The sequence below is a fragment of the Trachemys scripta genome, chromosome 3, assembly GCF_013100865.1.
Source record: "Trachemys scripta elegans isolate TJP31775 chromosome 3, CAS_Tse_1.0, whole genome shotgun sequence".
NCBI lineage: Eukaryota > Metazoa > Chordata > Testudines > Emydidae > Trachemys > Trachemys scripta.
In genome coordinates this window covers 193,919,874-193,944,643 of record NC_048300.1, presented here as the reverse complement: position 1 = coordinate 193,944,643, position 24,770 = coordinate 193,919,874, and the positions used below count along the sequence as shown (strand labels likewise).

General features: G+C 48.2%; 1 protein-coding gene and 1 long non-coding RNA gene across 4 annotated transcripts in view; one reads left to right on the top strand and one right to left on the bottom strand.

Moving 5' to 3' along the window:
• LOC117874070 overlaps positions 1–632 on the top strand; it is a 10,265-nt gene extending 9,633 nt beyond the window's left edge. The window contains exon 3 of the long non-coding RNA XR_004644894.1: positions 417–632. This is a non-coding gene — a long non-coding RNA (uncharacterized LOC117874070). The remainder of the gene's footprint in view (positions 1–416) is intronic.
• A 7,338-nt stretch (positions 633–7,970) lies between these two features.
• The window catches only part of FAM167A (family with sequence similarity 167 member A), a 34,414-nt gene continuing 17,614 nt past the window's right edge, over positions 7,971–24,770 (bottom strand). For all 3 annotated transcript variants that reach the window (XM_034766715.1, XM_034766714.1, XM_034766713.1), the window contains one exon: positions 7,971–15,314. In XM_034766715.1, the coding sequence (XP_034622606.1) occupies positions 15,051–15,314 (264 nt within the window). In that variant the 3' untranslated portion in view covers positions 7,971–15,050. The remainder of the gene's footprint in view (positions 15,315–24,770) is intronic.

Genomic DNA, 24,770 nt, shown 5'->3' with positions numbered 1-24,770 from the left:
CCGAAGAAGTGGGCTGTAGTCCACGAAAGCTTATGCTCTAATAAATTTGTTAGTCTCTAAGGTGCCACAAGTACTCCTGTTCTTCCCTCTCCCCTGATTACTGCTGCAGGGGACGGGCCTGCATTCACCGCATGGTAAGTGGAGCGAGTTCTGGGGGGAGGTTCTCCCCTGCCCCCCAAGTCTGGGAGCCAGGGGAGCAGAGTGGAGCGGGCTGGGGCCAGGGGCGGTTTCCTCCCAGCCCTCTCCCCACAGAGGCGCCCCACGGAGGCCTGGGGCCCCACATACCCCCCCCCATGGGGGTGGGGGTTTGCATAGGGCACCAAAATGGCTAGGAATGGCCCTGTTTAAGTGTTTGCTCTGTAACTCACCAGTGGGGAGAGGAGCATTACTAAGTGTGAAATACTACTTTACACCAGGAGGTGTCATGTCCTGGTCAACCAAAGAAGAACCATCAACACCAGAGCAAGCATTGTGGAACATCAAAGGACCAAAGACTTTGTTGATTGCACCCCCAGCTCCCCCCTGAAGAGGAGACGTGCAACTGAATTCCTCCCAACACCTGACCTTGCAATTTGAAGAAGAAGAGGGGAAGAATAAAAAGTCCTAACAAGGAAGATGCTGCTTGGACTCTGAGGGACAAGGTTTACTAAACATAAGCAAAAGATCCCAGGTGCTTGGGCTGGGTTAGTCCTAAGAGACATATACAACTTGCTTATTATAGAAGCTTCTACAACCTTTTGAAATTTAAGACTGTGACTCAGTTGTGTGTGTGTGTGTGTGTGTGTGTGTTTACCTGATGTAACCTTGTAAATGACTCTCTTGTTTCCTTTTCCTAGTTAATGAATCTTTAGGTAATTTATTATAGGACTGGCTACAAGTTGTCTTTGGAGTGAGATCTAAGGTGCAATTGATCTGGGGTAAGTGACTGGTCGTTTAGAACTGGAAGTAATCTGAGTATTGCAGTGATCCTTGGTGTAAGGGACCATCTAGCACAAACGTAGGCTCCCTGGGCAGCAAGATAAATCAGAGTACCCAGGGGGACTGTCTGTGACTCCATGTTGAGGCTGTTGTCTTGTCTGAGGAGTTTACACTTGATACTTGGTTGGTGAAATCGAAGTCTAGAACTCACAGCCAGTTTGGGGTTTGTGCCCTGCTTCTTCAGTCTGCCTAGAGGTTGGTACGCACGCTTTTGAGCCACTGAAAAACAGCTTGGCACACTGAATTTATCCTTCAATTGCTGATGGGTGCACCCCCTTCCCTTTAGAAATCACCCTGGCGGGAGGAGAAGACCCCCCCTACCACCAGCCCTGCAGTAATTCAAAACTGGTTGTGTCTGTTCAGAGCTCAGCCAGCCGCTTTGATGTCCCCACTAGGAGTGCCCGTAAATCAACTCATATAAATGCGGTGGCAGGAGCCCTCCATGTCATTCCAGCCCCTGGCCTCTTTTCCTCCCTCTCCTGAGCGTTGGTGTTCATATTCTACCAGTGCAGCCCTGGGGAGAGCGAAAAGGGCAGCGCTTTGCATGGAGTTTGCATTTGGTTTGCATGTAAAAAGACATTGGGACTGCAAAAGTTACAGTAAATTAGCAGGCCATTAAGGACCTGATCCTGTGAGATCACGATCACGCTCAGGGCCGTCCTTAGGCATACGCAGCTGCTTAGGGCACCCGAAAATTTGAGGCACCAACGGGACCATAGGCGCTGACTTCTCATCTTGCCGGGGGCTGCTTGACCCTTCCCCCGCCTCTGGTCCAGGCCCCGCCCCCACTCCACCCATTTCCCCTGAGAACCTGCCCGGCCTCTTCCCGCCCCTGCTCCATTCCTGCCCCACCTCTTCCCCACCTCCCCCCCCAAGTGCGCCCCGTCCCTTCTCCTCCCCCTCCCTCCCGGAGCTTGAATGCCATGAATCAGCTGTTCACGGCGCTCTGGAAACAGTGGGAGGGAGGGAGAGGAGTGGGTAAACATGGGGCCACCGGCAGTTGAGAGGCACGGGGGGAGGCAGAGGAGGGGAGCTTGGCGCCGGTGGGTGCTCTGCGGAGTTCACGCCTATGACTGAGACAGCAGGTAAGAACGGGTCAGCTCCCGCGTACCCAGCGCGCACTGCAGTCTCCTTACTAGGCAGAAGGCAGGGGTCGTATTCACAGAGTCGAATGCGCCAATGTAGGGTCACCAGTTGAGCCAGCATAGAGGCACCAGTATTCACAGAGCCGAATGCACCGGCATAGAGCTGGCATAGAGGCACCAGTTTAATAATATTGCATAGGGCTCCATAAATCCTAAGGACGGCCCTGCTTAAACCACCGCCCTCCCTTGAGAGGCAGGCTGGTCCATGGTTAGGATGCTAGTTTAGAACTTAGAAGACAGGGCCTGCTCCACTCCAGATGTCCTGGGCAGCCTTGGGCCAGTTGCTCGACCTCTATATATCTCAATTCCCCAAGTATAAATGGCGGATCCTAGCACTGCCCTGCCTCGCCGGGCTGGTGTGAGGATAAAGCCACTGATGACTGGGAGGTGCTCAGATCCTGCGGCAGTGGGCGCTGCATGAATACCTTAGCAAGGTAGCGGGAGTTAAGCGCAGTCAGTGCCTCGTGGCAGTGGGCCCTATTGGAGAATTAACTCCTCTTTCCTAACTGGAGGCACAGCTCAGGGTCTCCGCCTGCCCTCCCCCCCCGAATGTCCAGAGTTGGATCCCAATTTCACAGCTCTGCTCTCTCTCTGCAATGGGTAAATCCAACAGCCCTGCACGCTGATGGGGAGTTTGAAATCCTGATCTGATTCCTGTGTCTTATGGCCATTTCAGTATTTATTGGTATCGCTGTGGTGTCAAGAGACCCCCAGCAAGATCAAGGCCCCATTGTGCCAGGAGCTGTAGGCATGGGGGCAGCCCCTGCCCTGAAGAGGTGACCATCTATAGCGAGAAGACAGACCAAGGGTGGGGAAAGGGAGTATTGTCCCCATCTGATGGATGAGGGAGTGAGGCAAAGGGAGAATAAGGCCCAGATCCACAAAGATATTTAGGCTTCTAACTTCCACTGAAATCAATAGACATCGGGAGGCTAAATACCTTTCAGGATCTGGGCTGGAATGACTTGCCTCTGCTCCGTAGCAGAGCCCGGATCTGAACCCATCTCTCGTTGTGGTCTAGCTCGGGGCTTCACCACAAGGCCGTCCCCTCTCTAATTACACAACCCGACCTGCCATAAAAGGGGACCTGGGATCTGCAGGGCTCATGAGGCGCTCTCCCCACAATCTTTACCGTTTACGCCTGAGAACGGAGTAGACGCGCCTGGGTAAGGCTTGCAGGATCAGGCCCCTGAAGCAGGCACAGCAATGATGGGAGAGGGAAATTTCATTACAAATGTCATTTGTAATGAAAGAGATGCCGGGACTCAAGCCATTTTTTGACATTCATAACTGACGCGGGAAGCCCAGAGGTGCCGGGGCTAGGAACCGCCAAACCTAGAGGGGCCGGGGCTCAGCCCTGGAAATGGCACTGGATGTATGGAATGGGATTGTTCTCCTTAGCAAAAACGCTCCTTGAATTCAGCAGAACTATGTGTCTTGGGCCTGATCCAAAAGCACTTGAGAGGAAGCCTGGGAACCGGGAATTAGCTCGCTAGCCTGAGAATTGACCTTGGGTCCATTCTCTGTCCTCCACAGACTTCCTGTGTCATCGTGGGCAAGTCATGCAGGCTCTCTGGGCCCCAGGACGCCATCTGTCCAATAACAGCTCTGCTTGTTGGGTGCTGTGAGGATAAATACCTAGAAGGCTTTGAGGTGCTCAGGTGCCATGGTGATGGGGGCCCACATGAATACCTAAAATAGGTACAGTCAGGTGCTTTGAGCCGGTGACTTGTCCCATTGATGTCACTGAGGCTACTCCTGTTTCAGTGAAGTATGTACTTAAGGACTTCGCTGGCTTGGGGCCACTGAGAGGAGGATGAGAGTTCTGTGTGAATAACAAGAGCTGGGTTTGGCCCTGGGCTGAGGGACAAAACCTGCTTTCTGGTTAGGTTTGAGGGCTGTCGACAGGATCTGCCTGTGGGAAAGGAAAACAAGCCCCCTCCCTTTTTGCAGAGAGGGGGGAGAGCTATTGATGGTCATTAACAGACTCCAGAGGATCAGGATCCCGCAGGAAGGCAGGAGAAGACAGCGCACACCATGTGCCACTCCCAACTCCCAGGGGATTTAAGCATCTACCTAGCTGTGAGGATCGGGGCCTAGGTTCCTCAGTGCCTGAGCCCGTTTTGAAAATGGGACGTAAGTGCCTGCGTCCCTGAGGCGTTTCTGAAAATGGTTCCTTTGCTCCAGTGGGTAGTGTCTGAATCCAATGTAACGGCACCAAATAGAATGACAATGGCAAGTGCGACTGAGCCATCGGGGTGGGACCCTAGGTCTTCAAGTCTGAGAACTTCTGGCTCAGAGTGAGCGGGGATTGGGGGGAGGGGGCTCCAGCTTTACCCTCCCCCCCACCCCCCCACCCCAGTTGATTCTGGACTCTGCCCGCTGTTCGCATTTGAGGGGAGGCTCAAATGGAACCTGGAGAAGGTCTCGTTGGTTTTTTGGCTGGTGCGGTTTGATCATGTTTTGGATTGTGAGCTGCCCCTAGGCATGCTGGGAAGGGTGCACTAGAAACACGCAGAGTTATTCATTAGTCATTGTTATTCCTCAGCTAGTCACCCTGTGACTGGCAGAGAAGCTACAGTGACGTCAGTGCCCAGATTGCCGAGGAACCCAGCCGCAGGGGAATGTGGCTGGGTTTAACTGGGGCCAATTGCCAGCCCCAATCCCTGAGGAGGGAAGGCAGGAGCCAGGGAATGGAAATGCTATGGGGCCCGATCCTGCTCGCTGCTGAGACGGGCCTGGAGGGGCTGATTGCTCACAAGACTAGGATGGCCAAGTGCCTGGTTTTCAGCCTGAAAGTCAGATCTACTGACCGGACACCCAAAAACCAGTTACTGCAAGCAGGGGAGGCACCGGGTCATCACCCACTCCAGCCCCTACTCACCCCTACCGTTGTCGGGTGGCTGCAGCTCCCAGCCCCAGCTCTGCAGGCAAGTCCCTCCTGACCCGTGCGGCAGAGGTGGGAGGGGAAAAGCAGCGAAAGATGGGGGGGGGAGGAATGGATGGGGGTGGAGCCTCGGGGGAAGAGGCGGGGTAGGGGCGGGAGCTCGGGGGAAGAGGCGGGGCAAGGGCGGGAGCTCGGGGGAAGAGGCGGGGCAGGGGCGGGGCTTTGTGGGGAATAGGCAGGGCTGGGGAGGTTCCAGCACTCCTGCTGGAGTGTCCAGTTTTTAAATATTACCAAGTTGGTAACCCTCTTCACAACTCCCCTGGACGTCTGTGGGAGCTAGGGTGCTGAGCACCTCCAGAAATTGCTCAGGGCCTTGCAGCATCGAGCCCTTGGAGAGATAAGCTGCTCTCGGACTCCAGACCCGGAAGACCGAAAGGCCTAAACGAAGCCCTTTTTGCTATTCTTTCTCGAGCTCCACCTTCGGGATCTTGATTCATTGACCTTCCTCTAAAGTCCAAGGCTGGAGTTAGCTCCTCCCACTCCTGCCCCTGGCTTTTATGCCCTGTGACAGTGGGGAAATCTCAGGAGAAAACTTAATTGTTCACCTATTTGGCCACCAATGCTGAACCAGTCGGTTCTTTGCAGGAGGAGGAAATGAAGCGATTGGCTTCAGGCCAGGCTGAGGTCTAGTTGGGCTTTTGCTAGAGCAGCCAGCCCCCCCCTTTGATGGACTGTGGGGCTCCGGTGTGGCTGCAGACAACTTTTGTGCCTACAAACAGCCCTTTGTGTGAGCAGACGGGGCATTTGGTGCCCAGTCAGCCTGTGCAGATTTGGCCCCAAGTGAACTATTAATCACACGAGTACCCACGTGCAAGGCAGCACTGCCTAGTGGTCTGACCACAGGGTTGGTAGTCAGGGCTCCAGTGCTACAAAAGGGACTGGTGATTTGGGGTGTGCAACATGAGACCCTGATTTTGGAAGGGTGGGTGCTCAGGACTCTAAAGTGTCTCAACTTGGGCCCCCAAAATCACTAGTTGTTTTTGAAACATCTTGGCTCATAGCCTCAGCTCCGGATCCACGTCTGAATTGGGGTTTGCAATTCACACCTTACTCCACACCGGCCCTAATCTACAAACCAGACCCAAACAGGCCCAGTGACGGCTAGATTTCATCTCCACTTGAGCACGCCGAAATGGAGACACCCAAATCACTTTTGAAAATCGAGGCCAGGGGTTCCTGCACTCAAAGTCTGGCCGTGCCACTGACCTGGGGCAAATTGCTTAGCCTTTCGGTAGCTCATTTCCCAGATCTGTAAAAGGAGGATAATGGCATTTACCTGCTTTGCAAAGGGGTCGCGAAGATCAATTAGCTGATCTTTGTAAACTTGTGCTAAGTATTATTAATAGCAATTAGCTCTGGGAATACAGCAGTGCTCCTAATGGACGACTCCTTTGCAATATGTTTTCCATTTCATAGGCTCAGGACTATTCAGACAGAAATCTAACGCTGTTTGGGGTATTTCCCGCCCTGAAGTGATGTCCTTTTAAGATATGATGGAAGGGGAACCACTCCTTGCTGCAGCCCTTGCTCCAAGGCAGGAAGACAGCAATCTAAAAACGCAAATCTTTCGAAACTGTTCCAGCCCGATGCCTGTTGGAACTGGCAGGGTTAAACTTCCAGTTGTACAACCACATTATGCAACAGCTCCTTCCGTCCCTGTCAGAAGCCCAGAAGGGGGGAGAAGAGTGGGAGATATTAGAAGCTCATGACAGCCAATGAAAAGTTAAAGATGCATCAGGCACCTTGGGCCTTCCTTTCACTTTGTCTTGCCTTTTCATAGGCCTGGAGCTATGGCCAGATCTTCAGAACTGTGGGCGTCCCCAACTCCCCCTGAAGTCAACAGGAACTCAGCCGCTCTGAAAATCAGGCCACATGGGGTCCTCCAGGGTTCGTCAGCTGGTGAATTATCCTCACCTGACTGATAGAAAGGAGCATGAAGGACAGCCCCAGATCTCAGCTGCCCTGAATATCGGGGAGGTTTGGAATCCTGGCCTATGCTTCACCGATGGCCATTCCCGCTAGAACGGGCAGAACCAAAAGAGCTGGGGTGAAATCCTGGCCTCACTGAAGTCCATGGCAAAACTCCCATTGACCCCAACGGGGCAGGATTTCACCCCAGATCTGAGCTCTCCTGGTCAAAGTCCAGATCCAAATGTTGCAGTTCAGGGCACATCTTTAAGTGCTGTCACGTTGAGCTCAGCGGTTTCATTTTTCAAGGGGTTGGGCTAATGTCTGCTGTTTGGGGTCACAAGTGCTCATGTTCCTCAAGAATAGCTTTGAGTTTGGGGCTCCAGCTTTCCATACAGCACAAAGCTCCCTGGGGATTTTAGTGAGGTGCTTATACATTCTTGGCCCAGATCCTATTCAAGACATTGCTTGCGTCATACATAGGTTTTTGGGCTGGACAGACAGGCAATTTTACCTTTACACTTTGCGTTCTGCTCCAAATAGAAATCAGCTTCCCTGGAAGTTCACTGATGGTGGCAGGTCGTGATACATGCAGCCAAGGAAATGTGTGGGTTTGTTTTCTATGTACTGCACCTTTACAATCCAAGGACTCTGCTGGAAGCAGCCGGCATTTTGTGCTCAGCTCCAATGTAGCATGTTACAGAGGGGAGAAACATACACCGTGCTCTCTCAAGCAAACTTCACTTTGGTTCTTTTCTTTCATTAGGTTTTCCCTTATCTAAAATAAAACCCCTTTAGTATATAGCTCCTCTCTGTGAGCCAAAAGCACAGTAGTGAGGAGGATACTCAGTTTGGGGTCTGTTATTATTCAGACAGCAATAGAAGTAGCACTGCTTGATGCCTGACATGCCTTAGAGGATGCCACGTATAGATTCAGCCCGGGAGTAACAGTTTTAACTCTCAGTTTCCTGGCTTTTTGTGTTTAAATGAGCTCGGTACACCGTATGTTTGTCATGATCTTTTTATTTCAGTTCACTTGTCAGAGCGGTAATATAGAAACAATAGTGGAAACCATGAAAATACAAATCACTCATTGCTCATGTAATAGCACTTTGTATTGCCAAAAGGTTAAGAATTAGATGTTTCCCTTAGGAAAAACAAACAAACAAACAAACCCTTTACAGATGTTGTACTAAGTCTGTTGGCCTCTGGGGCTGGATCCACTCCAGCAAATGTGGCAGTCCCATCATGGGCCAGTCCTGCTCCTATCGGAGTTTTGCCATTGCCTTTGGTGAGAGATCAACAGGATTAGACCCTACTGCAGGTGCTAAGGCTGTTTTTGTTCACCAAGCCTTGTGTGAAGAGTTGCAACGGCTTTAGTGCATGTGGATTCGCTCTCCCTGAGTTTCACATTGAGCTTCAGATTTGACCAAACTCAGCAACCTCAGAGCAAAACTCAGCACGGACCCACTGCATTTCAGCTGCTTTTGCTTGAAAGAGCCCTGAGCCATTTGTTGCACTTGGTCTGGATTCTGAGTGTGGGACCTGCCGTGACACCCAGGGAGCTGCACGTGGCTGTGTGTTTTTTTTTAAATCAAAGTCTGGCATTGCTCTGCTTTACAGAAGCTGCTATCCCAGGACTGTTGCACACACATGTGGCACAACTGTCCATGGAGTGTGACTACTTCAAGTCAAGGAACTCAGACACATCCTTCTTCTCAGAACAAAAAAGGCACCAGTCAACTCTGCCGATGATTATTTGGGCCAGATCCTCAGCTGGCATAAAGCCATCTGTCTACCTTAGGCACTTACAGGTACCCATCCCAACTATGTCTGAGCACCTCACAATCCTTAATGCATTTCTACTTATGACAGCCCTGTGAGGCAGCGAAGTGCTGCCATGCCCATTGTACAGATGGGGAACTGAGGCACAGAGACTAGCCCAAGGCCGTACAGGAAGTCTGTGGTGGAGCAAGGAGTTGACCCCAGGTTTCCCACAGCCCAGCCTAGCACCCATCCACTGGACCATCCTGCCCTCCTTCAAGGAAGCTGCAGTGTTTCACACCAGTGAAGGATCTGGCCCTTTGTCTGCAAAATCCCATTCCCCTACTCCCACCAAATATGTCAATGTTGTTGCCATAGCCAGCTGTTTTTGTTAAGTGTCTGGACCCACTATTTTTTTGCTGGTGAGTAACAACAACAAACTGTGACTGATTTCGTTGTTTCCTCTACCTCTGCCTCCCACCCACATAAAACCCACCCCTTCATTTTCACCCTGTTTATAGTCTCCATGCTCAAGACCACAAGGTGGGCAGCTGCTGGTGAAGGCTCTTGGCTAGCACAGTGATGTGCATGGTATACAAATCTAGACAGGGGGACAGAGCACACTGAAGACCTTGCACAGTGCTTGTGGGTTGCATCCCTCGTTAGTGCCTGGTCCACACAAAGGACAGCAACCTACTCGTGCTGCTTGATGATGGACATACTTCTGTTGCTCAAATGGTAGAGCTCAGTGCTGAAGGTCACAGGTTTCAGTTCTTGCTGATGACATAAGCAGCAGGATCGTCAGACTTGCATTGAGATGGCTGTTTGTCTGGCTGAAGATCCTTCAGAACCTATTCGTATCCCCCCGGCTGGAGGTGTAGCTGCTGAGGAATGTGCTACACCAGCCAGTGAGCGATCAGCGGCAGGAATCAAGCCTGACATTTTTTATTTTACAAAAATGTGCATTTTGACGAACAGCTGGCAATTCTGACCGTCCCATCTCTAATAAATACAATGATTCATTTCTTAAAACCCCCATCTTTGAAATGTTTAACCCCGGCTACTCTGATTTCATTATTACTGTGCTTACACTAACTTTTCTCAGTGACTGAGAGAGTCCTTGATGGTACAGAAATGAGATCCGTCTATTCCTGTCCTAAAAGACTGTCCATTGTGATAAATCCAATCTGGGTGTGTTTAGTTACGTAATAACCAGTCACTCATGTCCAGTTCCTTCAGTTAGTTGGATGCACCTCCCTCCCTCCTGAAGCTGGTCGCATTTTTTTCATCCAAGCATTTTTTCAGTGCAAACTGGCTTTTAGATCGAAATGAAAACATTCATTTTTGGTTGACATTTTCTGGGTTTTGGTTAAAAAAAAAATGTTTTTAAGTACCTCTTTTGGCAAAAAAATGTACAGCAAATATTTCTGAAAGCCAATGGTTTTTCATTTTTGGTTTTTCATTGGAAAAAAAAACAATTCTACAGGATTTTTTGGAAAATGAGCACGTTTCAAAATGTCCTGCAAAAATACAGTAATTGATATTTTGATCAGTTCTACTCCCCATCCCTGTGTTTAAAAAAATGGAGGTCCTGACTCACATTGGTTAGAACATGCACATCTGCCTATTGAATGTAAAGGGACGATGTACATGAGTAAGTGCTCACCAGTGTAACGGTTACACAATCTACTCCAGGTATGCTACGGTAGTGGTCCAAGACCATAGAATATTGCTAGACACAGTGTTGCCTAGTGGATAGTGTATCACACTAGCACTCAGGAGCCCTGCATTCTAATCTCAGCTCTGCTATTAGCCTGCTGAGTGACCGTGGGAAAGTCATTGGACCACTTGGTGCCTCAGTTTCCCCATCTGTAAAATGGGGATAATTATAAAACTGTGGGGCTGGAGGGGACCTCAAGAGGTCATTGCAACACTGGCATACCAGGTGCCAGCTCATGCTAAGGCCCCCACATCTCAGCTGAATGCTGGCAAATACATAACCATAGCTAGAATCAGTGTGTTTCAAGTGTTAAAATAAATATTAGAATGGTAAGAATGTGTTTAGACTTTATTGAATGCTTGTGAGTTGCTGCTTGCATCAATCTCACATATAACCTCTGTATCCTATATTGTAAGGTAATATCTAGTGGTTCTCAACCTGCGGCCCAATCAGCACACAGCTACAGCCCATGTGACATCATCAGGGCCATACAGGTAGCATTGGATGGGCCCACAGAACACGTTGTGGGCCACATATGCAGCCCACAATGGTAAATAGGTTGAGAACCACTGAAAGCAGTTGTTCTATGAGCCCCTGTGAAAATGACTGTGTAAAGTATTAGATAGGAGAGACATTAATTAGCATGAAGGGCTGAGCTTCAGCAGAAGGTGTTATGTCCTTCCCAGAAGGCAAGGACCATCGATACCAGATGGATCGCTGTAGAACACTGGAACTGGAATTTCCCTACATGCAGTCAACAAGAGGACAAAAGACTTCTTTGTCCTGCTGTCCTCCCTGTAAAGATGAGTCATGCAAGTGGATTCCTCCCATCAACTGAGTTTGCAACTCAGAGTACATGGCAGTAGGGGGATCAAAACCACAAACCAAAGGAATTTAGTATTTCTATGCTGCTTGGACTCTGGGGGGCACAGTGTTTCTAGGCATAAGTGAGAGATCCCCAGTTGCTTAGCCTGGGTTAGCCCTAAAAGACATACAGAGCTTGCTGATTATAGAAGCTCCTATTGCCTTTTGCAATTTAAGATTGTAACTCATTTGTGTATCTATGTTTACTTGCTTTAACCTCTGGTTTCCTTTTCCTATTTAATTAATCTTTAGTTAGTTTATTATAGGATTGGCGACAGGCGTTGTCTTTGGTGTGAAATCTAAGGTGCAAGTGACCTGGGGTAAGTGACTGATCCTTTGGGACTGAGAGTAACCTGAATATTGCTGTGATCCTTGGTGTAAGGGACCATCTGTCACAAAGGTATGCTCACCTGCTTGGTGAGACAGATCAGAATACCCAATGGGACTGCCCGTGACTCCGTGCTAAGGCTGCTGTAGTGTCAGAGGAGTTTACCCTTGGTCATTGGCTGTGAAATCTAAGTGTAGAACTCACAGCCAATTTGGGGTTTGTGCCTTGATTACTAACAGTCTGGCCTGAGGCAGGTACCCATGCTCTTGAGCACTGCAGGCAGCATTAAGTCTAATCCATCCCTCCTCACTGAGGCAGGAGTAAGTAAACCTAGACGATCCCTGACAGATGTTTGTCTAATCTGTTCTTAAAAACCTCCAGGGACAAGGATTCTACACCCTCCTGTAGTAACCTATTCCACTACTTACCTCACCTTATATAAGTTATAGTTAGAAAGTTTTTTCTAGTATCTAACCTAAATCCCCCTTGCTGCAGCAAAACCCATTACTTCTTCTCCTACCCTCGGTGGACACTGGAGCCCAACCGATCACCGTCCTCTTTATAACAGCCCTTAACGTGTTTTAAAATGATCAGTCCTCTCTCAGTCTTCTCCAGGCTAGACATGGCTAGTTTTTTTTAACCTTTCAGCGGAGGTCAGGTTTTCTCCTGCTTTTGTTGCTCTCCTCTAGATTCTCTCCAATTTGTCTACATCTTTCTACAAGTGCGGCACCCAAAACTGGACGTAGTACTCCAGATGAGGCCTCACCAGTGCTGAGCTGAGTGGGACAGCTCCCTCCCAGGTCTTACATACAACACTCCTATTAATACACCTCAGAATATTAGCCTTTTTTTGCAATTGCATCACATTGTTGGCTCATGTTTAATTTGTGATCCATTATAACCCCCAGATCCTTTTCAGCAGTACTATGACCTAGCCAGTTATTCCCCATTTTGTTGTTGTGCATTTGATTTTACCTTTCTAAGTGAAGTACTTTGCACTTGTCTTTATTGAATTTCTACTTGTTGATCTCAGACCAATGCTCTAAGTGATCGAGGTCATTTTGAATTCTAATCGTCAAAGTGCTAGAAATCCCTCCCAGTGTGGTGTCAGCTGCAAATTTTACAAGTGTACTCTTCACTCCATCATCCAAGTTATTAATGAAAATATTCAATAGCACCAGACCTAGGACAAACCCCTACAGGACCCCACTTGATACATCCCCCAGCAAACCATTGATAGCTACCCTTTGAGTATGGTCTTTCAACCAGTTGTGCACTCGCCTTATAGTATTTTCATCTAGATGGCATTTCCCTAGTTTGCTTATGAGACTATCATATGGGACTGCGTCAAAAGCCTATTGAAGTCAAGATATATCACATCTACTGCTTTCCCCCATATCAACTAGGTCAGTACTCCTCTCAAAGAATGAAATTAGGTTGGTTTGGCATGATTTGTTCTTGACAAATCCATGCTGGTTATTCCTTATAACCCTGTTATCCTCTAGGTGCTTACTAATGATTGTTTGGTAATTTGTTCCAGTGCCTTTCTGGGTATTGATAATGATACTGACCTCCTTTGTAAATTGCTTTGAGATCTGCTAATCAAAAGCACTGTAAAGAGCTGTAAATTACTATTACTGTAGTAATCAGCCATTGCTACAGAATACTGCAGTACTGGGCCAGTGCTGTAGGATACTGTTAATACTTTAATCAAGACTGAATGTTAGCAGTGGTCACACCCCCATGACAGACCCCCTGACCGGTTTCTGGGAGATTAATACCCCATGCACAAGAGATGGCTAATTGGCATGCCTTACAGCACTAAGGATTGGTTAATGACCTCCAGTGACAATCCTGAACCACTTCTCACTCTGAAAACTGCTGTAGTTTCCTATTAAATGATATTGACACCCTGGAGCTACTAAAGCCCAAATCATTCAAGGGAAGGAAAAAAACTAAACCCAAAAGACTTCACTGCCCTGTCATTCCTTTCTTGGTCCTGTGGAGTCTGATTGGCTTATATACAATATAAAATTTGCCATCAAAGACATGTAGATGCCTCTGTCTCTGCCCTCTGCCATTCACCAGAAGAGCTTCCTCCAAGCCGACGCTCGGGGAACAGATTCGTGAAGCTGATCTCGCAGGTAGGAGAGAGCACAGCTGGCCTGGTATGATGAGTAATGCAAGTTACGGAGAGACGTGCCTTTATGCTTTCGCAGAAGGGCGGGCACTGCCCCAGAGATCCGTGTTCGGTGAAGGCTTAGAAGGGACGGAAGCAGGGCCGTGAAACAATCCTGGTACAATATAGACCGATGGCTCTGCGTGGCAGTCACTGGTCACTCTCCGCGTTGCTGAGCACATGGTCATGCCACAGATCAACAGCAGACTTGGCAATAGCTCTCTTTCTTGTATTCATTTTACAGTAATTCTTACTACTACAATCACTAGGGAAAATAGCCATTTTCCTCTTTACATTTCCTTGTTTTATTTGGACGCGGCTGTCCTGGCACGCTGGAGGCCGATTCTGTGGAGCGTTGGCCGAGTCCCACCTGATGGCAGTGGGATGGGGATGTGGGCCATCACAGTGCTGGTATATTGCTCTATGTTTCTTAGTCGGGTAACAGAGCCGACTCGGACAGCTGTTGTAGAGAAAGCAAGTCAAGAATGAGATCTAGCACATTTGCAGCCCTGATCATAACCTCCAGGGGGCACAGACCAGCCTGAATCGCTGTATAAATGTGTATGATGTCCATAGTTACCATTCACAGCAAAGGCACAAGTCAGGACAAGCCCAGCTTCTCTACCGTTCTTTTGGGATTGTGCACGACATAAACCCACTATCCCTCATGACTTGGAGGCGCGGCTGCCATTGGAAATCAGCTTTCTAATCAAGATAGCAACCTCCAAACAGAGGAGTATCATTGGTTTTTAGAGGGGCCATGGGTTCTGGCCCCAGGTGGATGAAAGGGGTTTTGCTTTGGTGTGTGGCTGTACTTTTAACCTTCCCTTTGATTTCCAAGCACCTGGGAGGTCCAGTGGCCTCCTGCTGCCTCGCCGATCCTTCTGGCGCTGCTGCTGTCTCTTACAATTACATACCGAGGAGGAGGAGGAGGTGGGATTGCGCTTGCAAAGGAGCAAACTAAACTGCAGGCTTTTCCTGGTTCCCCATGGTTCTAATACCCCAACTTGCCTGTAGGCGTCTCCATACTGTCTCCGGGCTGAGACCCAGCGGCACCGCCTGGAGGCGAGAGCAGCTGTGGGATCTGCTCCCTTTTACCGCTTCCCCCCTGCGTCCTCGTGAGTCTTTGGATCTGGCAGTTCAGTGGAGAGATCCCTCTGTCTGCACCTCCGCTCCCCCAGCCCTTCCCCACGGACGCTCCCTCCCGTGCCCCCCCTCTAGCACAGCGAGAATCTGCGGGAGTTGATGTTCATCTTGGTGACGCCGATGAGCTTGAGGGGCGCGGAGAGGCTGAAGGAGCTCGCGAGCGGCAAGTCGCAGAAGAGGTCGGCGAGCTCGTCCCGCTCCTCCAGCTCATAGGTGGCGTCGTTGAGCATGCGCCGGTGCAGGTGGCACGTCTGCTCGATCTTCAGCTTGTTGATGTCGCTGCGCAGGCGCATGAGCTGCCGCGCCAGCTGCTGGTCCTGCAGGCGCATTTCTGTCTGAAACACAGAGACGGGGGGGGAGGGGGACGATCAGTCACCGCAGCACTCGGGATTCACTCAGCTTCCCTCTCCCTGGAGCTGAGGGCAGTTTCATTTATCTCCGAGTGAGCAGCGATTAAGAGAAACAGCAATTAGAGGGGGGGAAAGCATGTCCAGGGAATTGTTCCCACCGCCCTGGGTCAGATCCTCTGCTGGTGTAAATGAGCCTAACTCCATGGAGTTATATAGACACATCAGCTCAGGGTCTGGTGCATTACATTCATCAGGGGCTTGTCCCATCCAGTTTTTTCATAGATTCATAGATTCTAGGACTGGAAGGGACCTCGAGAGGTCATCGAGTCCAGTCCCCTGCCCGCGTGGCAGGACCAAATACGGCCTAGACCATCCCTGATAGACATTTATCTAACCTACTCTTAAATATCTCCAGAGATGGAGATTCCACAACCTCCCTAGGCAATTTATTCCAGTGTTTAACCACCCTGACCGTTAGAAACTTTTTCCTAATGTCCTACCTAGACCTCCCTTGCTGCAGTTTAAGCCCATTGCTTCTTGTTCTATCCTTAGAGGCTAAGGTGAACAAGTTCTCTCCCTCCTCCTTATGACACCCTTTTAGATACCTGAAAACTGCTATCATGTCCCCTCTCAGTCTTCTCTTTTCCAAACTAAACAAACCCAATTCTTTCAGCCTTCCTTCATAGGTCATGTTCTCAAGACCTTTAATCATTCTTGTTGCTCTTCTCTGGACCCTTTCCAATTTCTCCACATCTTTCTTGAAATGCGGTGCCCAGAGCTGGACACAATAGTCCAGCTGAGGCTTAACCAGAGCAGAGTAGAGCGGAAGAATGACTTCTCGTGTCTTGCTCACAACACACCTGTTAATACATCCCAGAATCATGTTTGCTTTTTTTGCAACAGCATTACACTGTTGACTCATATTTAGCTTGTGGTCCACTATAACCCCTAGATCCCTTTCTGCCGTACTCCTTCCTAGACAGTCTCTTCCCATTCTGTATGTGTGAAACTGATTGTTCCTTCCTAAGTGGAGCACTTTGCATTTGTCTTTGTTAAACTTCATCCTGTTTAACTCAGACCATTTCTCCAATTTGTCCAGATCATTTTAAGTGACTCCTGCGATGGGAGCTTCCTATGGGAGACGCTATTCTGCATTATAGTAGATCTCACGACCTAGAAGTTGTTTCCTGATATCTAGCCTTGAAAAGTGGCAGATTCAAAAAAGCATAAAAGGAAATGCCCTTTCACCCAGCACGTGATTAGGCTGTGGAACTCATTGCCACTGGATATCATGGGCCAAAATATTAGCAAGATTCAAAGAGGGATTGGACATTATTTGGATAATAAGAATAGCCAGCGTTAGATTCATAAATAGCAACAAAATAAAGAGTTTTGGAAGGGAGATAAAAACCTCATGCTCTGGGGCTTACGCCAACCTGTAACTATTGCAGACCAGGCTGAGATCTAATGTGGAGAGCAAATTGCTTCACACCTGCCGACTGTGGGGTTCTTACACCTTCCTTTGAAATGGGTGGGTGAGATTTTGTGGCCTGCATTGTGCAGGAGGTCAGACTAGAGGACCATAATGGTCCCTTCTGACCTTAAGTCTATGAATCTATGAATCTTGTACTGGTCACTGCTGGGGACAGGATACTGGACCAGAGGGAACCAGCATCTGATCCAGTCTGGCCATTCCAAAGTTCCTAAATTTTGCTTTCATCAGTTTCAGTCTGTTTCTCCTACCTGGTACCTCCTAAGCACCCCCGGGGCTTGCCCTCTTGAAATACTTGCAGGCGGTTTTCATTTCCCAACCTGGGCCCTGCTCCCATGCCCACTGGAGTTAGTGGAAAGACTCCCATGGATGTCAATAGGCTTTGGATCAGGCCCTTGGTGGTTTTCTGGCCAAGCCAGAGCACATCCAGCCACACTCTGACACCGATCTAATTCTTTTCATCTTTTCCCAGACGTCAGCTCCTCCACCCCCTTTACGATTTTTGTCGCCTTTCTCTGGGCTCCCTCCAGTTTGAGCCTGTACCAGTTCCTGAGAGGCTCAGAAACTGACACAGAGCATCAAGCTAATCCCTGCCCTGTGGTCTGGTGCCACAGAGGGGCTGGAGGCAGGACCGGTGCTATACCATTTAGGCAAACTAGGCGGTTGCCTAGGGCGCCAAGATTTGGGGGTGCCAAAAAGTGGTGCCCCCAATTTTTTTTTACAGTGTTCCTAGGGCACGAAACTTCCTTGCACCAGCCCTGGCTGGAGGGTACCCTGGGGGATGCCCCTGAGGCAGGGGGCACAGATCTGCCCTTGTGGCTCAATACTTTCTTCCCACGCACAGGGACAAGGGGCGATAGAGGGTGGCAGGGACAGTGGCCAGGGCAGTCCTATATCCCAGCAGTTCAGTTCTGAAAAGGCCTCTCAGAGCCATTGCAACAGGACTGCAAGTTAGGGGGTTGCCCCAGCTTGTATCAGGGGCCGAACTAGCCCCTGGCAGGCCCTGAGCAGGAGAAGCACAAGTTGCTTCCTCTCTGTCTCTGCATAGGCAAATGTTGCAGGGGAAAGACCTAGTGCCTTGCCCAGGGATGGTCTCAGTGCAGGCTGGGGGTGGAACCGCTGCCTCACAGGACCAGGGACTGGGAGTGAGGCCTGGTTCTATCCCTGCCATTTTGTGGGACCTTGGGTAAGTCGCTGAGCAACTCTGGGCCTCAGTTTCCCCTCCTGTCAGTTTTCTGCCTCCCTGGGGTGCTGTGAGGCCTCGTACTCGACGGGTGTGCTCAGGGCTGAGGTAAACACAGTTAGGATTAATCAGGGGCGGGTTTCTCTCACTGCAGTGGTGACAGGTGGATGGTGGAGCCTGCTAGGCCCTGGCAGAATATGCCCGAACGCCCTAAGAACATGGTGAAAACCCTGGATCCTCATCTCAGTGGCTGGGGGAGGACTGAGTCACGGTTACGCAATTACACCAGGCCCAGAGGCAGCTTACTTGTAGCATTGTCAACATTTGTGATGCCATTCCTGTGTCTTCCCCACACAACCTCCACCCCCGAGCAAAACGGAGCCTTACAAAATATTGATGTTGTTGAAATGTTTCCATTTCTGGGGGAAGTTTTCTGACTTTTCTGCAGGCGCTTTTATCGAAAACGTTGCCAAAGAGGCTAGCAAAATGGCCGCCATATTAAGGATGTTGACAACCGTTTTGATTATGTTTTCACTACTGTTTTCGGTTAACGGTCTCAATAAAAATTATTTTAAAAAGTCATAGAAATGTTGAAATAACAAAAGAGGGGTCCATGACATGAAAGCCACTTGGACATTTCCAATTTTGTCAGGAAACGAGCTTTTCCTTTTTTGGGACCCACTCTGGCCTTTCTGATGAGGCGCTGGTACGCTGTTAGGGCACCATGACATTTTCACACAAGCCAAAATACCAAGATGGCAGATGGTGCTCACATCTCTAATCTCAGATTTTCCTTTCCCCTTCCTGCCCTCCCCTTGGCGACAACTGAGGTTTTAACAAGGCAAGCCACGAATACTAGTCTCAGCTCTGCTGGGCAAGCCACTTTCCTTCTCTTTGCCGATTCCAACACCTTGCACTTGGAGATCTCTGCATGAAAAGTGCTCTGAGTGTGCTAAGCAGCATTATCAGCCCCACCGGCTGAATCACAAAGAGAGAGACAACGCACCAGAAACAGGAGATGCAGTGACTGATAGCAAAATTTTCCCAGGGAGATAAAGCTCTCCTCTGGCTTTGTTTGCTTCTGTAGGGGGTGGGGTTAGGGTGGGTGGGAAGTTGCTTCTCTTTCAGCTGAGCTCCGTTAAGAAGAGCTGCCTTATTCCTTCCAGAAAGTACACAAAGGAAAAAGAAACAAAGCTTTGTGATGGCTGACGAAAGGATTATCGGCTCAATGGTGTAACGATGCTGGAGACTCTGCCCATCTCTGATTGAGATCTGACGTTCAGAGCTTTGCTTCTTGATGACTAACAAACATCTTGTGTGGTGACACCTCCTTCAGGGGTGTTTACACCTGAGGCTTGTGTTTATGGTGACTGGGCTATGGGTGGAATCCACGGGGCCATGTTCCACTCATGTGGGGTTGGCTCGAGATACACAAAGGAAACCCCAAGACTTGACTGGTCCAAGATCACCCAGAAAGTTAGCAGAGCTTGGGGCAGAAGCCAGAAATCCTAACTCTGCCTCTGCCTCTCTAGTTCTTAGTTGACAGTAATGGAAACACTTAATCCAAGTTTGACAGAAGGCACTGTAAATTATCAATGACCTCCATTATAAAGAGACACTGTCAGGTAGACAGTTCTACACAGCTTACTGGAAATAGCTAACAAGGCTATTGTTTACGTGTCAATGGCTACAATTGTTGTTCAATTTAAACATTCACCTTCAGGGCCAGCAACACAACTGTAACACATGGCTCAACTTCATCTGACCTGGACAATGAAACCAACCATAAACACACAGGTAAACAGTCCAGCTGTGTGAAGAACGAACAACTTGCAGTGTCATTGGTGGACAGTCAATTGGATATTCCAGAATCCAGTTCAGAAGTGGTAGGTAAGAAATCTCTTTCAATATGATTTCTGTTTTGAAAAGATCCATTTACATTTAAAAAAGTAGAAGAGCAGAACACCGCAACTGAACCCTGTCATATAATCAGAGGGGAGTGTGTGACATTATTGCCATGAACTGTGACAGTATAGATCATTGTTGCAACCAGGGTCCTATGGTTGCACCAGGTCTTGTACAGAGGAGGTCAAGTGGGGTGTCTATGGAACTGTTGTAGTTTGCTGGTTATGATTATACTGTCTGTGTGTGTGTATCATTTTTGTATTTGAAGTTATGAATATTGGCTATGTACTTGTGTCTCAATGTGTTTGATTCTAAGTAGCCTCAGTGAAGCGTTTGGTCAGCTTCTTGAGAAAGGACTATTCTCAGGAAATGCGCAATCAAGAAACACTTAACTGACAATGGACTTTGGGAGACGCCAATCCCCATCTGAGCTTTCCTGGGAACGTTCACACCAACGTGTAAACAATGGCGTCGGCCTGCAAAAAGCTGAATCATTCATGGACATGTGACTTGCCCAGGTGACTACAAACTCCATCTTGTTGCTGTGATTTTGCACAGGAGAACAAAGGGGTTTCCATCCACAAGAGAAAGAATATAAAAGGCCCTGGAAACCCCTCCATTTTGTCTTCAGCTGGCTTAAGAGATGGCTTCTCCACCCCCAAGAGACCCCTGAAAGAAACTGGAACAAAGAACAGTAACTATGGGGGTGAGAGTGATTGCTGGACCCAGACTAGGAAGGAGTCCAGTCTGTGAAAGAAGCTTATTGGAACATGTATAAGGGTGAGATTTACCTGTATGCAGTTTCTTAATGTATTAGGCTTAGACTTGCGTGTTTTGTTTCATTTTGCTTAGTAACTTATTTTGTTCTGTCTGTTATTACTTGGAATCACTTAAATCCTACTTTTTATACTTAATAAAATCACTTTTGTTTATTGATTAAACCCAGAGTTAGTGACTAATACCTGGGGGAGCAAACAGCTGTGCATATCTCTCTATCAGTGTTACAGAGGGCGAACAATTTATGAGTTTACCCGGCATAAAGTTTATAGAGGGTAAAACAAATTCATTTGGGGTTTAGGCTCCCAGAAAGACTGAATACTGGGTGCTGGGAAAATCTCTGTTAACTAAGAAGCCCCTGAGCTGAGTGGATCTCAGTTTCAGTGAACTGCAGAGAGGGGTGGGTCTATGCTGCAGCTGACTGAAGTGTCTAACTCAGCAAGACAGGAGTGGAGGGAAGCATCTTCTGGAAGGCGGGGGGCGGGGGGTTGTTCTCAGTGCTATCCCAGCACATCTAGGGACAGTCTTGCGGGAGTTTCTGTGACCGAACCCGCCACAGAGTGGATCTTATTTTGTCATGGAATCCTGGAGATTAGAGGTGGAAAAGACCAGCTAGCACAACTAGTGTCTGGTCCTACTTCCATTGAAGTCAAAACTCCTGATGACTTCAATGGTGCAAGACTGAGCCCTGAATTCCTGCCTCTGCCAATGTAGGATTATTCCTCAGTGTTGATTTATTCACATTTTAAGGAGAATTTGCTCTCCTGTTTCCTATTTGCTCAGTTTTCAACAAGGGACGCCTTGGAGGTAGTTCAGAAATGCACCATTTGTTTTGTCGCATTCTGAAACCACAGAAGGTACGTGTCCCAGCTATTGGTATATAGCCTCCATTTTCATGTGGAGCATCAGTGAACTCTCAGTACCTCCGTCCTAACCAAAGGGATGCATCCTGCTCACCCTCACCAGCCCAGAAGGCCCTTTATCAGATATTTACAGTGGAGAGCACATTATAATAGAGAGTTCCATGGACCCACCTCTCTTTCCGTTCACATCCATGCAGATCACTCCCCTCTCAGTGCAACCCCATAATAGTCCTGTCCATCTAGATAAGGTACTTATAAAGTCTGCATTATGGTAGTATCTGAGCACCTTGCAATCCTTAATGTAAGTGCTATAAGCTCAGTGTACAGATGGGGAACTGAGGCACAGAGAGTCTGAGCTTGTCTACACAGGGCAGGGGCGGGGGGTGAATCCGCATTAACGTTAGTTTAGGATGCTGGTTATCCCCTAAATTGTCCGTGTCCCGAGTTCCTCAGAGGTGCCTTGTTGCTGCACCTGCATTCAGCGGGAGTGGCTGTCCCGGGATGGAGCTCACGGAATTCCCAGCTCCTTTTCTCTGTGCATATAACACAGGCCAGAAATACTTATCGCTCACCTGGTAGCACGCCAAGGCCCAGGGGGTAGGGTGTTTGGTGGCATGCCGAGCTCCCCAGGGCAAGATGTCAGTGGCAGGCCCTCTTTGCTGGTATTTGCTCCTGCTATAAGTACATGTAAACCCAAGCTTAGGTGGAAGCAAATTCTACCCTGAGAGTTGCAAGTGTAATGCCCATTCACTGGGGTGCAACTGAGGCAGAATTTGACATGTAAGATGATATCCTAGTCCCACCAAAGTCAATGGTTGCTTTGCCTTTGATTTCAGTGAGGCCAGGATTTCACCCTTAAAGTGTAGTGTAAAATAGGTATTTTGCTTGTTAGGGTATTTTGCTAACTTCAAGCCTTGATATGCTCTAACCGTCTGCTAGCAGCTGTTCCCCATCTTTGGTCCATTCTAGGTGGGGATTAAGTGGTGTGGTGAGTCAAAAACATGCTCTTCGTTTCAGGGAAATTCTTCTAAATTACGTAAGATGCAGTCAGATCCAGTGATGAGTGTCTTGTAAGTGCCCATGGGTACTATCAGGAGAGTGGGACATGTAGAGAGGTCTTTTTATTTTAGCTTTCTCTGTTTATTTACAACTTTTATCTTTCATCCCATGGTGTGAGTCCACCCCCAAACCCAAGTCCCAGATCGGAACAGCACAGCTGGCCTCAGAACAAATCTCTACCTGCGTAAAGGGCAGAATCCAAAGTCCAGATGCAAATCCGCTAGAACTTGGGGCTTGGACAATGAAACCAGCACCTTGCCATCACTGGGCCAGTTCCATCTGTTTTTCAGATTAAGGCCATTGTGGAGTGAGGTTTGAGTCATAAACCCAAATTCGACATGGATCCTAATCTGAGACAATGAGCCAAGATTTGCTAATGTGACTAGTGATTTTGGGGGGCCCAACTTGAAACTCCTTAAAGAGGCTGATTTTCAGAAAAGTGCCAAGCACCTAAACTCTGAAAATCAGGCCCCTGGCAAGTGTATCAAGCTGGATACAACCAAAAACTGACACAACCAAAATCACACACCACTTTTGCAAATAATTTATATACAGGTAAACCAGAGCTGGGCAAATGCAGTAAAATGTATGTGTGAATATTCTTGTGAATGAAACTCATTAAGTCATGTTTATTCATTTATTTGCCAATATTTGGGTGGAGAAAATTTTATTCACAAGATTTTTTTTTCTTGTGGAAAGCAAAGCACTAGTGCGAATAAATATTCACAGGCACACTCACACCCAAAGTGCTCTCACAGCCATTTAGAAGAGACATTATGATTATTACTGCAAATTTGGCAAACAATTATGAATGTTGGCGGAGCGTTCACAAACAAACACAGAACCTTTTTCTTTTATAATGCCTAGGATGTCCAATCAGGCAACAGAAATAAAACCATGTGACTCAGATGAACAGTCACATGGCATGAATAATAGAGAATAAATACTCATTGTGACAATGAGGAATGGATTGTTGGGTGGTTAGAGCACTGGAGACTTGGTAGACTTGGGGTTAAGTCTCTGCTGTGCCACAGACTTCCCGTGTGACCTCGGGCAAGTCACTTAGCCTCTCTGCACTTCAGTTCCCCCATCCATAAAATGGGGATAACAACATTGCCCTATTTCACAGGGGTGTTGTGAAGATAAATACATTGAATGTTATCATTCCCTCAGATACTAGAGTAATGGGGACCATAAAAAAACGTAAGACAGATAGACTATCTCATGAGGCTAACATCTTTTCTCACAACCAGTTTGTCTGAATAACCAGTCCCTGTGTACAAATCGTGACCTGGTCACATGCAATTTCCAAATAGGCAAAACAAAAATAAAAAAGGCTACAGTTCATAAAAGAGATTGCTTGCTGTGTAGAGTTTTCCCATCTTAATAGAACCCAGTGGCAACCGTGATGGTTGGATTCAACTCCAGCTTTGACCTCCTACATAATGCTATCACACAACCTTACCTTCCCCAAACCAGCCCCTGCTCCTGCCAGAGAAAGAAAACCCATAGAAGATTGTTCACTGCTGTAACTAGTGAGCCCCAAAGACAGAATGTACCAGACCAGTGGTTCCCAAACATTTTTCCACCAAGGATCCATTTGCCATCTAACTAAATTACCCAGGCCCATTTCATTTTGTATACATAGATTTCATGTTCTTATTATTCTCTTTGTTGGGTTAGTTATTATTTATCAGGGCCGTCTCCAGGGTTTTTGCCGCCACAAGCAACAACAACAACAACAAAAAAAGCTGTGATCGCGATCTGCTCTACCGCTGCCGCTTCAGTCTTCAGCGGCAATTCGGCGGCTGGTCCTTCACTCCGAGAGGGAGCAAGGGACCCGCCACCAAATTGCCGCCGAAGAGCCGGACATGCCGCCCCTCTCCGTTGGCCGCCCCAAGCACCTGCTTGCCGGGCTGGTGCCTGGAGCCGGCCCTGTTATTTATTATTTGATCCTTGCTGATTTGATATTCCGTTTCAACCGTAGATAATTTTTTCTTCTTAATGCTTCCACATTTTAACCACTGATACATTTTTGTCTACAAATTCACGGTCCATTTTGGTCAATTTCACAGTTAAAGGATTTTAAAAATCGCAAATTTCATGATTTCAGCTATTTAAATCTGAAATCTCACAGTGTTGTAATGGTAGGGGTCCAGACC